This window comes from Archocentrus centrarchus, chromosome 13 (assembly GCF_007364275.1).
Source record: "Archocentrus centrarchus isolate MPI-CPG fArcCen1 chromosome 13, fArcCen1, whole genome shotgun sequence".
In the NCBI taxonomy this organism is placed as follows: domain Eukaryota; kingdom Metazoa; phylum Chordata; class Actinopteri; order Cichliformes; family Cichlidae; genus Archocentrus; species Archocentrus centrarchus.
Window position 1 is genome coordinate 13,747,942 of NC_044358.1, and position 17,424 is coordinate 13,765,365.

The 17,424-nt window shown below is 48.7% G+C and overlaps 2 protein-coding genes across 3 annotated transcripts; both read right to left on the reverse strand.

The window, feature by feature from the left end:
- Positions 1–3: 3 nt before the first annotated feature.
- Positions 4–10,072, reverse strand: LOC115791037 (coagulation factor IX). 2 transcript variants are annotated; one of them, XR_004020837.1, is made up of 11 exons: positions 9,957–10,072; positions 9,707–9,879; positions 8,424–8,448; positions 8,077–8,190; positions 7,833–7,967; positions 3,709–4,001; positions 3,441–3,555; positions 2,693–2,889; positions 2,329–2,454; positions 1,219–1,614; positions 4–396 (listed from the first exon to the last, which is right to left on the reverse strand). XR_004020837.1 is itself a non-coding variant. In XM_030745121.1 (10 exons), exons 1-10 carry the CDS (start codon positions 10,027–10,029, stop codon positions 1,369–1,371), a joined length of 1,497 nt encoding a protein of 498 aa, XP_030600981.1. In that variant the 5' UTR covers positions 10,030–10,072; the 3' UTR covers positions 634–1,368. The 2 variants fall into 2 exon arrangements, 1 of the variants encoding a protein (XP_030600981.1); XM_030745121.1 differs by lacking the exon at positions 4–396 and having other exon boundaries at positions 634–1,614.
- A 1,528-nt stretch (positions 10,073–11,600) lies between these two features.
- On the reverse strand, positions 11,601–15,621 carry LOC115790365 (uncharacterized protein K02A2.6-like). The gene has a single exon (XM_030744204.1). The coding sequence runs from the start codon at positions 15,616–15,618 to the stop codon at positions 11,602–11,604; it is 4,017 nt and encodes a 1,338-aa protein (XP_030600064.1). The 5' UTR covers positions 15,619–15,621; the 3' UTR covers position 11,601.
- Between the last annotated feature and the right edge of the window lie 1,803 nt (positions 15,622–17,424).

A 17,424-nucleotide genomic window follows, 5' to 3' on the forward strand; every position in this document is an offset into this window, starting at 1 on the left:
TTTTCTGTATGTCGATGTGATGAGACTGAAAACATTCAAATCTAACGGGATTTCACCACATGATCGTTGCTGCTGATGCTGAAGCACCTAAAACTGCATTCTGTCCAGCAGGGGGCGACTCCTCTGGTCTGATTGTGTAAACTCCTTCCTGATGAGTTTGTGGTCTCAATCGCTGGCTTCAGGCCTTACTGAATAAAACATAGCGCTGTGTTTTTTTTTGAGTGTGCATCATCACCTCAGTTTCTCAGTCAGATCCACCATCTTCACTCTTTAAAATGTGATGTCACAGTGACTGTCCATCTCACGTATACAGTCTGTTTCAGGTTAAAGTTCTTCATGTTTCAGTGAAGCCATGCTTTAATACACAGACAAAGCTGAGGCTCTCTGATCTGCCTGCTGTGAAGGAACGTAAACAGGAGGTCAGGTTTGCAGCAGAACACACACAATGATTTATGTGCTTCATTTATTTGGTGAATTTTGCTCCTTTTCTGCTCCAATTTAAAATAGAAAATCAGGCGGTGATTTTCCTAAATTCTCTGCTTTTGTACTGCAGGGAACATTTGTTTAAATATTAGAATTATGCATCCTCTAGGCCTATAACTTGAAGTATTAAAGTACTTACTATGTGTACCAGTGACATGCGGTCAGGGGAGGCAGTGCCTCCCGTCATGTTGACAAGTAAAATACTAACAATGATAAGAGAAAATACATTTGACCACTTGAATGTTTTATAAATCTGTTTTCTGAATTATTTCAACACTGTAATGGTCCAAATCGCGGATTTATGCATCGCCTGTTCAAACACATGGAAGAAATGCAGGGTCAACCAGTGCAGTGCTGTGGCTCACCTCTGGTGGCGCTGTGTCACATACAATAAATGAAGGAGGCGTTTAGCGCATGCCCACTGCTGTCGCCAATATACATGTTTGATCACACATGAGCTACACATGCTGATGTTCCACAGTCTGTCTAACATACTGAATGAATATGTGTGGTTTGTTTATTGTTTGTGATCGGTCATAACTGCAGGGTGAAAATACACAGGGGGAGGAAGTACCGTGCCGCACCGATAGGGGGCAGTGCTGCAGCGGTGCTGCCCCATAGGGAGAAGGATAGGCGCATGGACTTCATCTTCAAATAAAGGTAAGATAATACGTTTTTTTTTATTTAAAAAGATAAAAGATTTATTGTGTTTACTGTGGCAGCAGTGAAGCAGACCTGGTGCATTGCTCAGTTCAGAGCCCGTTTTTGGGCAGCAGCTCAGACTTCATAGATTTGAGGTTTGTTTTTCCCATAATCCTCTGCGGCACTTTGTCTGTCCGGTCCCACGAACGGAGCCTGAAACTGGGCACGCTCGGCTCCCTGGCTTTACCGGCTCTCTGTGCCGTTCAGGTCCCGTCTCTCCATGGTGTCCCGGATCCAGTTCAGGAAGTTGCCCAGTCGGGTGTAGACGCCGTACTTCCCCTTTGCGGCGCATTTCTCTCCCCAGCTGACGACTCCGGTCAGAAACCAGGTCCCCCTGTAGTTTACTACAAATGGCCCCCCACTGTCTCCGCTGCAGGCGTCCTTGCTGGCCTCCAGGTAACCTGCACAGAACATGTTGTCCGTGATTACCTGCAGGACACACGGGAGAGGGCGGGGCATCAGGTTTGGTCATAAATTATATCGTTTGAATCAGCAGATCACAGCATCAGCCGGTTTACGTGAACAGTAGAGCTCAGACAGCAGATCCTGAGTTTACAGGTGTTCCACAAGAATCTGTTCTTGGACCGGTTTTGATTTAATACAGCTGTAAATCTGCAGTCTGCTTTTGATACGTCTCATCTCAAATTCAAGGATTCTTCACCACATTTGCAACGTGTTGGCCATGTAATAGTTATGACATTCAAGTAATTAAAAAAATAAATATAAATAACAGTAATGTAAAGAAAATATATATACACATATACATGTATGCATACCTTTATATATTCTGATCCGTAATAAATGACTAAACCAGATTAAAGGAAATGACCCAACAATAATATTTAATTTGAACCTTTTGGGCTCCTGGTTGGGAGCAGAAGAACCTTCCTGCTGTTTTCTCCACTGACTGAAGGACAGGTTTCATCTCTCATCAGCACTTTCACGTCACGATTATTGAAGTAAAAATAAAATGATATGATCACCATAGCAATAAACAAAATCTTTTTTTTTTCAACTTTGCAAAAGGTTCAAGCACCACTTAACAAAATAAATGTGTAATGAGACACCCGACCGAGCAGCCAATGAATTCTGCATTTCTACCCATCATGAGTTCACTTACCGCGGGGTTAGGTTCAGACTCACCTGTTCAGTGGTGCTGATGCAGTCCTTGTAGCTGACCACCGGGAGCGTCACCTTCCTCAGGAACCTTGAGGAATGGCCCAGGTACTTGGTGGCACCCCAGCCCGTCACCACCCCGTGGTTATCCTCCTGAGCACACATTCGGTATCAGACACACAGGCTGATTCAGCATAAAAAATAAAAAATTCACATAAAATTACCTTCAGCAGTGCTATAACTTTTGACAACTCTATTGTTATCTTGCCTTCCTTCGCCAATTTCTAATGTGGAACGTTTACAACTGCAAGAGAAGAATGTAACTATGGAACAATGTCATTATTTGTGGCTAAAAATAAATAAAAATGAAGTTTAAAAAAAAAAAATTTACCTTCAGCAGGTGTTTTGCAAGGTGGGTGTCAGGCAGGCAGGCAGGGACTGCGGTGGGGCCCCTCAGAGCAGGCCGGGCCAGATAGAGCAGGGCGAGGTCACTGTCGAAGGTGAATTCATGGAAGTGAGGATGAACAATGACCTTCTGGATCTTTATTTGCTGCTCTCCTGGATCAGGACGCTGCTTATCATAGTCCCCTACAAACAGCACGCAGGGAAAGCCAGAAATAAAAACAAAGCTATAACATGAGCATCTGAGCACAAGTACAGGAAAGTAGAAATAAATAGAAAAGAGTCAGTAGAAGTAGATGAAGTACAATAAACAAGAACTCTCACACACACACACACACACACACACACACACATTCCTGCTGCCCCACAGAGGGTGACAGAGTGCAGCATGAACAGAGAAGAGGCAATAAAGTTTTTTCAAATGTGACTTTTAGCAGCCTGCTTCCTTCAGCATGTGGCACGGTGTTTTTGCTGCAGCCTGCAGGGGGCACACCTGAGTCACAGTTTAACAGTTTAGCGCTTTCACAAAAAGCTGATACAGATGTGTAATCAGTCTGTCAAACAGCTGGACCAGTGTGGTTAGCATTCGGCTTGCATTTCTTCTTCTTCGGTTTAATTTCTGTAGCTGAGGCACAGGAAGCTGCATCGAAATGATGAGACATGCAGGAGCCTCAGACACCCCCTGCTGACTCTGCAGGGTGGAGACTAACACGCTGAGGTGCACCGTGAACTCTCACCTATCGTAACGTGGTCCGCTGCCTCTTCAAAGCAGTGAGCAGCAGAAACAACCCAGCGATCAGAAACCAGAGCTCCTCCACAGAAACCGAAGCCATCAGACCTGCGGATCAGAACCTGCACACAAACACACAAACACCAATTCTTCATGTCAGAACATCTGAATGCCTGGCTTCAACATGTGTTGCACAGCTGGCGGGAGGCAAGGTGCCAAAAACAGAGAGTAGAAGAAGAAGAAACCTGCCAGCAAAAAATTGGACTCATCCACACCTGCCAGGGGCTGCCTCCTCGCTTCTCCAGGAGTCCACTCACAATACGAGGAGCTATGACATCACCTCCTGCTTCCCCCGTGAGGTCTGTCAGGTTGCCTCCTCTCCATCCAGATGATGCATTCACTGTCCCCGGCTCCTCCGTTGCCACCGTTGTATTAAGTTCAGGGAGCCAGCTGTCTGTGACGTTATCCAGCATGGCCTCATCTGTCTCCACGGTGATGTTGACAGACCTCAAAAGAGAGCGGCCTCGGTACAATGCCTCCATCTGCTGACGGCCGCAGGGGAACTCCGCTGCAAAGGAACAGGAAACATACTGAAAGTCAACCAAGATCACATGATTTCAGTCTGAAGCGTTCTTCACTTCCTGTCCTCAGACAGGCGATTCCTGTGAACACCTGGGCCCAGTTTCCCGTACAGGGATTATGTCTTTCAAGATGGCGCCGGTGAGGTCAGCAGCCGTCGTACCTGCTCCTACGCTTTGTTTGTATATATTAGGTTTAGCTCTAATTTTGGACTTTATAATTCCGCCTGCTCTGTGTCATATCACGTATGACAGACAGACTCTTTTTAATATCAGAATACAGCACTCTGGCTGTATTCTGACACCTTTTTCTCCCGACCCGACTTGGCCTCAGGAGATGCAGCGTTTCCAGTGGGCCAGCTCAAACAAAGGACGGACCAGGTCACGGACAAGGCCCCGAGGGAAAAGAGCCGGCGTAAGAGAGAGGCTGAGGCGCAGAGCGCACCAAACGCCACTGCCGAGCATCCTGTTGGCTAATGTCCAGTCACTGGATAACAAGCTGGACGAACTCAGGGCCAGGATACAGTTTCAGAGGGACATAAGGGACTGCAACATCATCTGTCTCACGGAGACATGGCTGACCCCCCTCATACCGGACCACGCCGTACAGCCGTCGGAGTTCTTCAGTGTTCATCGCACGTACAGAACAAGTGAGTCTGGAAAATCAAGAGGAGGAGGTGTGTGCCTAATGATTAATAACAACTGGTGTGACAGTAGGAATGTTGTCCTTCTGAAACAATCATGTTCACCTAACCTGGAGCTCCTAACCCTGAAATGCCGTCCCCACTACCTGCCCCACGAGTTTACGTCGGTCATCTTCAGCGCCGTCTATATTCCACCTCAGGCGGACACAAACACTGCACTATCCGAGCTACATGAGGCTATTTCCACCTATCAGGCTAACCAGCGTGATGCGGCTCTCATCGTAGCCGGGGACTTTAACAGTGCAAACTTGAAAAAGCTGATACCGGAGTTGATTCAACACATCGACTGCCCCACCAGAGGAGAGAGGACCCTAGACCACTGCTACTCTGCATTCAAAGAGGGCTACAAAGCAAAGCCTCTTCCGCCTTTTGGGAAGTCTGACCACACCGCTGTCCTTCTCATGCCGAAATACAAACAACGGCTCAGGCAGGAACCCCCTGCTGTGAGAGAAGTGACACGGTGGTCTGATCAAACAGAGGCCGCTCTGCAGGGTGCGTTGGATTCAACCGACTGGGACATGTTTCGCAGCAGCGCGGGCGGAGACATCGAGGAGTTTACGGAAACTGTCGTGGGATTTATTGGGAAAGTTGTTGATGACACATCACTTAGGAGGACCATCAGGACTTTTCCCAACCAGAAGCCGTGGGTGGATAAATCTGTCCGCGACGCCCTGAGGTCCCGCACCGTTGCCTACAACTCCGGCCTCGCCTCTGGGAACATGGAGGACTACAAGGTTGCATCATACAACGTCCGCAGAGCGGTGAAAGAGGCTAAACATCGCTACGGCCGCAGACTGGAACAGCAACTACAACAGTCTGACTCCAGGGGACTGTGGCAGGGACTACGCACCATCACGGACTACAAAGCACCACACACACACCCGGTGAGTGCCGACGCTTCTCTGGCTGATGAACTCAACATCTTCTTTGCGCGCTTTGAGTCGGGAAGCCGACAGCCCGCTGCGCTCCCGGCCGAAGGGGCGGAGACACTCACTGTGACGGAGCGCGACGTGAGGAGGGCGTTTAGACGTGTAAACACCAGGAAAGCGGCTGGACCAGACGGTATTAGTGGACGTGTCCTTAAGACCTGCGCTGACCAGCTGGCACCTGTGTTTACACTGATATTCAACCTCTCACTGAAACTGTGTGTGATTCCCACCTGCTTTAAAAAGTCCATCATAGTCCCTGTCCCAAAGAAACCACACCCCAGCAGCCCCAATGACTTCAGGCCCATAGCGCTCACCTCTGTGGTGATGAAGTGTTTTGCGAGACTCATCAAGACATTCATCACCTACTCACTGCCCACCACCCTCGACCCACTACAGTTTGCATACCGGCCAGACAGATCCACAGACGACGCCATATCCTTCCTCCTCCACAAGACCCTTTCACACATAGACACTGGTAAGGGGAACTATGTGAGAGTGCTGTTTGTAGATTACAGCTCAGCATTCAACACCATAGTTCCCTCCAGGCTGGTCTCTAAGCTGCTGGACCTGGGCCTGGGCCCATCCCTGTGCAGGTGGGTTCACAGCTTCCTGACCAGCAGACCACAGGTGGTACGAGTGGGTCACCTCACCTCATCGTCCCTCACCCTCAACACTGGATCCCCCCAAGGCTGTGTGCTCAGCCCTCTGCTGTACTCACTGTACACCCATGACTGCGAGGCCACATCAGAGTCCAACGTCATCATCAAGTTTGCTGACGACACTGCTGTTGTGGGACTAATCTCTCACAATGAGGAGACAGCCTACAGGAGAGAGGTCTCCCGCCTGGAGAACTGGTGCCAGGAGAACCACCTCCTGCTCAACGTCAGCAAAACAAAGGAACTGATCGTGGACCTCAGCAGGAAGCAGCAGAGGGACTACCATCCACTTGTCATCAGTGGTGCTGAGGTGGAAAGAGTGGACACTTTCAAATACCTGGGAGTGACCATCTCACAGGACCTGTCCTGGACTCATCACATAAACATCACTGTGAAGAAGGCCAGACAGCGTCTCTACCTCCTCAGGCGGCTGAGAGACTTCAAGCTCCCACTCAAGGTGCTCAGGAACTTTTACACCTGCACCATCGAGAGCATCATGCGTGGGAGCATCACCACCTGGATGGGAAACTGCACCAAGCAGGACTTCATGGCCCTAAAAAGGGTGGTTCGTTCAGCTGAACGGACCATCAGAACCACCCTCCCCAACCTGCAGGACATTTACACCAAGCAGTGCAGGCTGAGGGCCATGAAGATCCTAAAACAGCCCAGCCACCCCGGACACTCTCTCTTCTCCCTGCTCCCATCAGGCCGGCGTTACCGCTGCCTGAGGGCTAAGACTGAAAGGTTGAAGAAGAGTTTTTACCCACAAGCCATCCGTCTGCTCAACTCTGAGCCCTAACTGGACCATTATTGCACAATGTAAATATTATAATTTATAAAAGTGTGTATAGTGTATAGTATATAGAGTATAGTGTATAGTGTGAATTACTTTTTTTTAAATTTTTATTCTTCTTCTTATTTATATGTGTGTGTATATATGGTTGCAGGTACAAAATACATTTCACTGTGCATTGTACTGTGTATAACTGTGCATGTGACAAATAAAACACTATCCTATCCTATCCTAATCCTGGACTAAATACTTTTTCCTATTGTGGTCTTCATTAACTTTTTCCTTTTAGTCTAGGACCATGACCATGACCGTGTACAGTGCCCTGAGAACTATTTGGCTCCTTCCTGATTTCTTAGCTTTTTGCATATTTGTCACACTTTCAAGTTTCAGGTCATCAAACATTTTACTATTAGACAAAGATAAACTGATCCAGTCAAAGGGGTCATAGGGCAAAAGGCAGGGTGCACCGGGAGGAACCCGGAGAACCCACGCAGACATGGGGAGAACATGCCAACTCATCACAGAAAGGCCATACGGGGGATTCGAACCCAGGACCTTCTTTGCTGTGAGGCACTGTGCTGCCATATAGTATTATTTCTATTAAAAACATATTTCCTAATGTTTATTCAGATTGTAACAGCTGGTGGACTCCTTCCTGTGTGACGGTACTTTATGGTACTTATAGTAATACTGCTGTCAGTATTGTGTGCAGTAGTAACATGGGTTCTGGGAATGTTACCAGTCTTGGAGCAGCTTTGTCCATCAGTCTCCAGGATGTATCCGTCAGCACAGCCACACTGAACTCCAGCGCCACCTATCAGGTCTCTGCAGTACTGCATACAGCCACCATTTCTATAGCGGCACTCCAACACCACTACAAGACAATTTTCAGAAAATTGTTGGTGTTTGTGTACCTGACTCTCAGGTGTTTGTGTACCTGACTCTCAGGTGTTTGTGTACCTGACTCTCAGGTGTTTGTGTACCTGAGTCACAGATCTTGCCCTGGTACTGGGGAGGGCAAAGACACACGAAGTCTCCTCGGTCCAGAGTGCAGATGCCTCCGTTCAGACAGGGGTTGGTCCGACAGGGGTTCAGATCTGAGACACACAGGTGAGAAACTCAGCCGAGTCATCAGGTAGAAGAAACTTGATCAGATTTCAGATCAGACTGGATTGAGTCAAATCTTGAGGGTGGCCCTGTGGCCTGTAATTGGGTTATTGCTCCGAGTCCAGCAGAAGGCTGAACAACATGAACATCACCTCTGTACTCAGAGAGATGCAGCTGAGCGAGCACAAACGTATATGTGGTGTGTAACAGCGTATGTACTCACGTGTGTACTTGTACCAAAACTCCATCTGTGAGAAAAGAAACTCGCAGTTAATAACAGCAGATCTGAAAACAGCTCTGACCACTGACTGCCACCTGATTGGTTGTTCTGGATGAAAACGATGGATGAATGTGAGTGCAGGCCATTAAAGTCTTTGTGCGTATAATTTGAAGAGCTCACTAAGCTCTGCATATTGTGTGCATATAGATTACACTGAGTCTGAACACCAGGAAGTTCTTCTTAAGCTGAACTCCTGCTCTGACAAACTTCCTGATTGGAGGGGTGCGATCAGGGATAGTCCAGGACGAAAGAGGTAAGAAAATATATTTAGCTGCTTGTTCTGAATGTGTGGAAGCTTCTGTTGGGATTTACCTGTGCTCCTAATGTGTGCTGTCAAGGGGAGATATCCTGTCCCTGTCAGGATCCTGGGCCTGCGGTTTGAGGCGTTCAGTTTCTATTATTTAATGTTTATTGTAGTTTTTGGAATTTGAGTTTTGTGGTTTTTCCTTAGTGTTTCTGTCGTGTTCAGTCATTTCCTGTTTGATTTTGCCAGCCTTTCCCTGCTCTGTGATCAGTTCTACTTCCTCTTCCCGTGTTTGTGTTTCATGAACGAGCAGTGCCCTGCACTACGAAGCGAGTTCAGCGTGCCCAGGGTATCGTTCTGTTATCTGGATCCTCTGATCCCAGCCTTCAGGATAAACTGAAGCTGATTATCAGCTCGTTAAGTTAAGCCAGGGCTGTTGGGGCGCCTGGGCGGCTAAGTGGTGAAGCGGCAAACCACATACATATACCGTGTTGCGGTGCGGGTGGCGTAGGTTCGAGTCCCAGCCTGTCACCAGTTTGCCCGCGTGTCTTTCCCCCGTTTCCTGTCTCTCTCCACTGCAGATAAAAGCCTTTGGGGGGGGTAACCCAGGGCTTCCCCTGCTGTTACCTGGACAGAAGAACTCCTGCTTCATGGTGCAGGGCCTGCAGTAACGCGGTCTCCAGAGTCCTGCATCTGCTACGCTGCCCAACCAGGACAGCCCTAAATCCTTAATTGACCAACCAGCGTGCAGAATCTGCTCAATCAGAATCTGTGAAAACTAAAACGTGGAGTTTTTAATCTAAAGTATATAATTATTTTAGCCATTCAGCTCCTGCTGGGGAAACGCAGCTGGTTTTGGCGCGGTGGATAAACGAACCTATCAAAGGGTCACGGAGACCCCGCACTCATCTCCGGGTCAGTCCTGAAGTCGAGCTGGATTCAGAGACGTGTAAACACGGTTATATGATTCTCATCTTCATACCGTCTTCTCCTGGGTTTGGAAGATCTCGGTGGCCTCCTCCAGCGAGCAGCGCTCCTCATAACACTCCCGCTCCAGGTTTCCGGGCAGCATCTCCTCCAGGAGGTGTGAATTGGCCCGACGCCTCCTGGAGGAGGAGCGCAGGATCTGACCGGCCGTCGGCTGATCCAAGAACACTGGGGGTGGACAAAATAATGGAAACACTCAGGCTGTGCCACAGGGCGTGAAAAACACGAGCGTGGGTGTGTCTCACCTGAACACTGGATGAGTGCGGAGCAGATCAGCAGAGCGCCCACGCTCAGAGTCGCAGCTGTGGACGGCAGCATGTCTGTCTGAAGTCTGGCGTCCTTCTGGCGGTAAGATGGAGGACAGAGGTCCTGCTGAGCGGCTGATGATTAACCACTGCTCAAATATTGACATCCAGATGTCCCAGCAGCAGCAGAGAGGAAAACAACACAACACATGTCTGAGTGTTTTCATCCTGACCTCTAAAGGTCAAAGGTCACAGCACCTTTTGGTAACCCTGCAGGAACTAGCTGTTGGGAAAAAGTTCCAAATGGGTTCAGGAACCTGATTCGAGGAGGAAGGAGTCGAGTTCCAGGCTAACCAATAAAAACCCTGCAGAGCACAAACCTGTGGACGAGTGTCACCCCACAGCTCCTGCTGTACAGGTGACCGTGGCAGCACCGTGGGGCCTCACATGCTCTGATCGTGCTGAAGGTTGATATCTTGAGGGCAGCTTGGAGGTGTCGCTTTACCGTGAACGGTTCCCATCACAGTGACGGGAGTGCGACCGCCGACCGTTCAGTCCCGCTGAGATCGATGTGCCGAACGTCACATAATGTGAAATGAGAGGATATAACGAGTTCATCCGGAACCTGGAATTATACACATCACACAGGCGCTGCTCATCTTTTCTCTCTGTGCTCGAGGACCATGGAGAAGTGGAGGCCATGTCTGCTCTCCTGGACTGTAGAAGCGCAGCTAGAAACAGCTGCTCACCTGGCAAAGCTCCTGGACTCACCTGCTCAGGTAGATGAGGAGCTGCAGCTTTGATTTGGTTCCAGTTCCCTTTGTTTCATTGATGATGCTCTGCTTTCTGCTCCAGAGCCTGTCAGCTTTGTGGGAGGAGCCAGTTGCTGTGCAGATACACGAGCTGAAACGGGGAGAGTGGAGAGCAGTGGGTGGTTCTGAGTGGACCCTGAAGGGAGCAGCTGTTAGCTGTGAACATCTGGACAGTCCTACAGATCTGTGTGGAGGATCTATGACATCAGTAATGTTTCCAGTGTGTTGACTGAACTATCTGTTTCTCCACAGACTGCTGACCTTCACCTGACATGAGGCTGGCTGTGACATCACTTTCTCTTCAGGGTGCATTCTGGACAGAAGGTGGATGTTATGTTGCTCCCTTATAGTGTCACTAAGTAAACATTATTACTCGACACACAGAGCATGGAGGACAACTTCTTGCTGGTTCACTCATTTGTTTTATTATGCTACTGTTGCTATCAGAACCCCTGTATGCCCTAGTGGCGGTCTGCCCCCCTGTGGTAAGTATTGGTAGGACATCTCTAGGTTCATACATCACATATCTCCTCCCCACTAAGATTTGTTGTCAGTAACAAAAACATTTCTTCGGAAACAAACGTAAGACATTATATCCCCTTTTAAACTACATGAGATTATTTCTTTCTTTACTTCTCCACAACATTACCAGAAAATAGGAGAGTTATGTCACAGCTTATAATCAAATATCAAAACTCAGAACCATTTAACAACATTCTACAAAAGCAAACATTCTTAAACATCCTTCAACTTTTTCTTTTTTTTTTTTTTACAACATCTTGGAATGTCAACATTGTTCAACTCTTTTTTTTTTTTTTTCATGGTTGTTAAGTTTACTGATCCCTGTAACGTACCGGCGGACGTGTGATCCTCACAGGATATCGTCGTACAGTCCCTGTTGTCTCTGAATGTTCTGTGTGTGTCATTTCTGTGGACTGTGGTGTCTTGAGTGTTTTGGGTGTTTTTGGTGGTGCATGTGGTGTGTGTGGCACTGTATCAGTATCCTCCTTCTGTTGAGGTGTATTTGGGTCAGGTGTGGTTGTCTGAGGAAGTGACAGTGGACAACTCACAGGAAAACTCCCTGCAGTCTCTGGTGGGTCTGACTCGGGCCGAGTCAGCATCTGGTCCACATGACGCTTCCAGACCCCTTGTGTACCCACATGTACCTTGTAGGACACTGGTCCGGTCTTCTCGATCACCACAGCTTGCGTCCACTTATCCTCCCCCCTCCTATAATCACGCACGAGCACTGGCTCACCAAGTTCAAACTGTCTCTGTTTAGAGTGTAGCTGGCGTCGTTGCTGTTGAGCCTCTTGTGACTGGTGCACTGTTCCAGCCATACTTGGTTTCAGGAAATCCAGTCGAGAACGCAGCTTGCGTCCGATGAACAGCATTGCAGGGCTTTCCTTGGTTGTTGCATGGGGGGTGTTACGGTAGGTCAGGAGGAACGTATCCAGACGCTGCTGCACTGGTGTAGTTCCTCTGGAAGATCTCAGAGCGTGCTTGAAGGTTTGCACAAATCGCTCTGCCAAGCCATTGGAGGCAGGGTGGTATGGTGCTGAGCGAATGTGTTTGACTCCATTGGCTTTCAGAAACGTGCTGAATTCTTCAGAGCAGAACTGAGGGCCGTTGTCGCTTACAAGACTGTGTGGAATGCCATAGCGACTAAAAAGTCCCCTAAGCACTTGGATGGTTTTGCTGGATGTGGTGCTATCCATGATGTGCACCTCGGGCCATTTGGAGTGTGCGTCCACTATGACCAGGTACATGTGCCCTTCAAATGGACCTGCAAAGTCCACATGAATCCGTTCCCAAGGACTGGATGGCCACATCCACGGGTGTAAGGGTGCTAGGCCAGGGTCTTTCTGCACTCGTTGACATGAGTGGCATGATTTTGCTTGGTGCTCGATCTGGGAGTCGATGCTGGGCCACCAAACGTAGCTACGAGCTAAGCTCTTCATCCTTACTACACCTGGGTGTGCTGAGTGTAGCTCTGTCAGCACCCGGGGGCGCAGTTTGGGTGGCACAATCACTCTCAACCCCCACATAAGGCATCCGTGCTGCACAGTGAGATCATGGCGGCGCTGGAGATAGGGAGACAGCTCACCTGCGTCCTTTGCAGCTGGAAAACGACCAGTTGTGACCATTTCCATGACACGGGACAGGGTGGAATCCGACATGGTGTGACGCTTGATCTCGGCGTTGCTGACTGGCAATGTGTCCAACTGTGACGTGTAGAACACCTCCACTGCACCTTGTTTCTTACTGGGGGCATGAGGGAGCGGTAACCTTGACAGTCCATCAGCGTTGGCATGTAGGGCCCCCTTTCGGTACTCAATGGTGTAATTGTGAGCAGAAAGCATGAGCGCCCAGCGTTGCATGCGAGCTGCAGCCATGGATGGTGTGCTTTTCACTGGACTGAAGATGGTTGTAAGCGGGCGATGGTCAGTGAGTAGCGTGAATGTATTGCCATACAGGTACTGGTGGAACTTGCGTACTCCAAAGACTATCGCTAACGCCTCCCTCTCAATCTGAGCGTAGTTTTGTTCTGCTTTGCTGAGAGTTCTGGATGCATAGGCGATGGGTTTTTCATCGCCATCCGGCATGACATGCGAGAGAACAGCTCCGACCCCATAGGGTGAAGCATCGCAAGCGAGACGGAGCAGCAACTCAGGGTTGTAGTGTGTGAGCACCTCTTGTGATACCAGGAGTGCTTTGGCTTTCTGGAACGCTGATGCACAGGCTGACGTCCACTGCCATTTCTTTTCTTTGTTCAGCAGTTCATTCAACGGCTTTAGCACAGTGGCCAGATCAGGGATAAAGCGTCCATAATAGTTTAGCATTCCTAGGAAAGATCGAAGTTTACTTACATCGCCTGGTGCTGGTGCTTCCACGATGGCACGTACCTTCTCCGGTGACTTGTGGAGCCCAGCAGCATCGATGATGTGGCCCAGGTATTCCACGGATTCCTGGAAGAAGAGACATTTCTCTTGCTTGAGGTGCAGGCCATATTCCTCTAGCCTGCTGAGTACTGCATCCAGAGTTTTCAGGTGTGTCTGCTTGTCAGGACCACTGACCAGTATGTCGTCCAGGTAGCAGTGAGTGTGTGGCAGTCCGAGGAGCACCTGGTCCATTGCCTTCTGGAACAAGGCGGGCGATGACGCTACACCAAACGGCAAGCGGTTGAAGCAGAACAGTCCTTTCTGTGTTGAGATGGTCAGCAACTTCTTGGAGCTCTCTTCTACTTCCATCTGTAGATATGCATTAGATAGATCCAGTTTACTGAAGCGTTGACCTCCAGCGAGAGAAGCAAACAAGTCCTCAATACGTGGAATTGGGTACTTGTCGATGCAGAGAGCTGGGTTGATGGTGACTTTGAAGTCCCCGCAGTGTCTCACGGCGCCGTCCTTCTTGTTCACGGGCACCACTGGCGTAGCCCAGTCACTATGCGCCACAGGTGAGATGACGCCAAGCTCAGTGAGGCGTGTCAGCTCAGCTTCCACTCGCGGTCGAAGAGCATATGGCACCTTGCGTGGTGGGCAGAATTTGGGTACACTGTTTGGTCTTAGAGTGAGCCTGGCTTTCACTCCTCTCATGGTGCCTAACTTATCGGAGAAAACAGCGGAGTGTCTCTTTAACACTGTCTCTAAGCTGTCTGTCTGTCTGTACTCAATTGCATGTACAGTCTTTAAGTCTCTCCAATTTAGTTGAATGGCTCTCAGCCACTCCCTGCCAAATAATGGTGGAGCATCCGCCTTCACCACATACAGTGGCAAGACAGCGTGTTGCTTGTTCAATGCCACTTGCACTTTAACAACTCCTTCTGGTGCCAAAGGCTCTCCTGTGTATGTCTTTAGTATGATATCAGTGGGTTGCAGAGGAAACTTATACAGCTTTCGTTTGTACAGTTCCCAAGGAATCAATGACACTGCAGCCCCTGTATCCAATTCCATCTCCATTTTCTTTCTGTTAACTGTTGGCACTACTGATATGCGTGAATATTTCCCTTTCTGAGACACTGCATACAGTCCCAAGTCACTGTCACTATCCGATTTCGTTCCTTCACTTTCACTTTCATTCGCCTCGACGTGATGGATCTTTTTCTTTCTATCTTTCACGCTGCGTTTGTGTGCATGGCTTTTCTGTTCAGGCTTAATATCTTTGTGTTTATGTTCTCTTTTATGACTGCTTTTTGATTTACTCCTGCACATTCGTTTCGTGTGGCCCTTCCTCCCGCACTGGTGACATTCGCGGTCTTTGTACCAGCAGTCATCATCACTATGATTTCCCTTCCCACAGCGGCGGCATTTTTCACCTTGCGAAAACACTGCGTTTACTTTCAGGGAATTACTTAACTGCTGTACGTCGCGTGCTGCTGTCTCTGCTGACACTGCATGTTCAACAGCTTTCTTGAACGTGAGGTTTTCCTCAGTCAGAAGGCGTTTCTGCACAGCTTCGCATTTCAATCCGCAAACAAATCTGTCCCTCAGAGCGTCCTCTAGGTAAGCCCCGAACTCACAGTGTTCCGATAGCTTCTTGAGCACTGCTACATACTGTGCTACCGTTTCTCCTTCCCCCTGATTTCGCTTGTGGAACCTGAACCTCTCGGCTATAACGAGCGGTTTCGGTGTGAAGTGATCTTTAAGCACAGTCACAGCCTGTTTGTAAGTCATTGTGCCAGGTGCCACGGGAGCTACTAAGCTACGAAGCAGTCCATACGTTTTAGGTCCCATCACACTGAACAGTACTGAAACTTTCTTAGCCTCATGAATGTCATTAGCCACCACGTAATGCTCAAAACGTTCAACATATGTTGCCCATTGCTCACCAGAGTCATCGAAAATGTCCATATGTCCATATATTCCAGCCATCATACGTCTTTCTGGGATTACGTGCACTGTAGATGAACTCGAAGCACTCGATGTCCTTGCATCCGCAGATGTAACACTAGCTGCACTCGGGCCCTCCGATGATGGTTGGCTCATAGTTGATCAGCACATTAGCTATCCAAAAACGCGGGTGTTCATTTCGGTCCACAAACTTGCACCAAGCTGACTTAACTTTCACAGCCAGTCGATGAAAAGTATTCCGAAATACACGACTCGTCGCCAATTTATGTTATGTTGCTCCCTTATAGTGTCACTAAGTAAACATTATTACTCGACACACAGAGCATGGAGGACAACTTCTTGCTGGTTCACTCATTTGTTTATTATGCTACTGTTGCTATCAGAACCCCTGTATGCCCTAGTGGCGGTCTGCCCCCCTGTGGTACGTATTGGTAGGACATCTCTAGGTTCATACATCACAGTGGATGTGTTCTCACTTTTCATCATGTGTTTACAGACCTGCTGGTTCAGCCACTCATCTGTCCTCCTTCGTGGATGGGGTCTCCGAGGCCCAGCAGCACGGGCTTTAGGGACTCCGGCTCACCTTCATCTCCTACTACACTACACCCGGCCAGCTGTCAATCACTCTGCCCACTTCCTGTTCCCTGCTGCAGAACCCACCCACCAAGGAGGCTACGTTCATCACATCCACATTTTCTCCCATAATGTCTCCTCTGAGAGCCGCCGGCTGTCTCTGCCTCAGGTGGGACTCACACACGTTACAGATGCTGAACTCAGTGATATGAACCGCAGCAGGAAACCTGCAGGACAGAGCATCTTTGGTTACCACAGCAACTCATTCGTTGGTGGATCTGATCATGTGCTGAGGATTCACTCCTGGTTCAGCTTCAGCTTTCACAGATGATGTCACACCATCTCCAGGTCTCCAGGGCTTTGAGGTTCTGTCTCAGGAACCGAACTCGTCTGATGTTACTGCAGCCTGGCTCTGATGTTCTTCTGGCCACGCCTCCTCTGCAGGCCACACCTCCTCTGCAGGCTACATAAGCTTCCTGAAAAGCCTTCAGCTGATCCAAAATGCTGCAGCTAGAGTACTGACAGGGACTAGAAAGAGAGAGCAGATTTCTCCCATATTGGCTTCTCTTCATTGGCTCCCTGTTAAATCTAGAATAGAATTTAAAATTCTTCTCCTCACCTACAAGGTCTTGAATAATCAGGCACCATCTTATCTCAAAGACCTCATAGTCCCATATCACCCCAACAGAGCACTTCGCTCTCAGACTGCTGGCTTACTTGTGGTTCCTCGGATACTTAAGAGTAGAATGGGAGGCAGAGCCTTCAGCTTTCAGGCCCCTCTTCTGTGGAACCAGCTTCCAGCTTGGATTTGGGAGACAGACACCCTCTCTATTTTTAAGATTAGGCTTAAAACTTTCCTTTATGATAAAGCTTATAGTTAGGGCTGGATCAGGTGACCCTGAACCCTCCCTTAGTTATGCTGCTATAGGCCTAGTCTGCTGGGGGGTTCACATAATGCACTGTTTCTCATTCACCTTATTTACTTTGTTTATACTCCACTCTGCATTTTATCATTAATTGATATTAATCTCTGGCTCTCTTCCACAGCATGTCTTTCTCTCCCCTCAGCCCAACCGGTCGCGGCAGATGACTGCCCCTCCCTGAGCCTGGTTCTGCTGGAGGTTTCTTCCTGTTAAAAGGGAGTTTTTCCTTTCCACTGTCGCCAAGTGCTGCTCATAGGGGGTCGTTTTGACTGTTGGGTTTTCTCTGTATTATTGTAGGGTCTTTACCCAC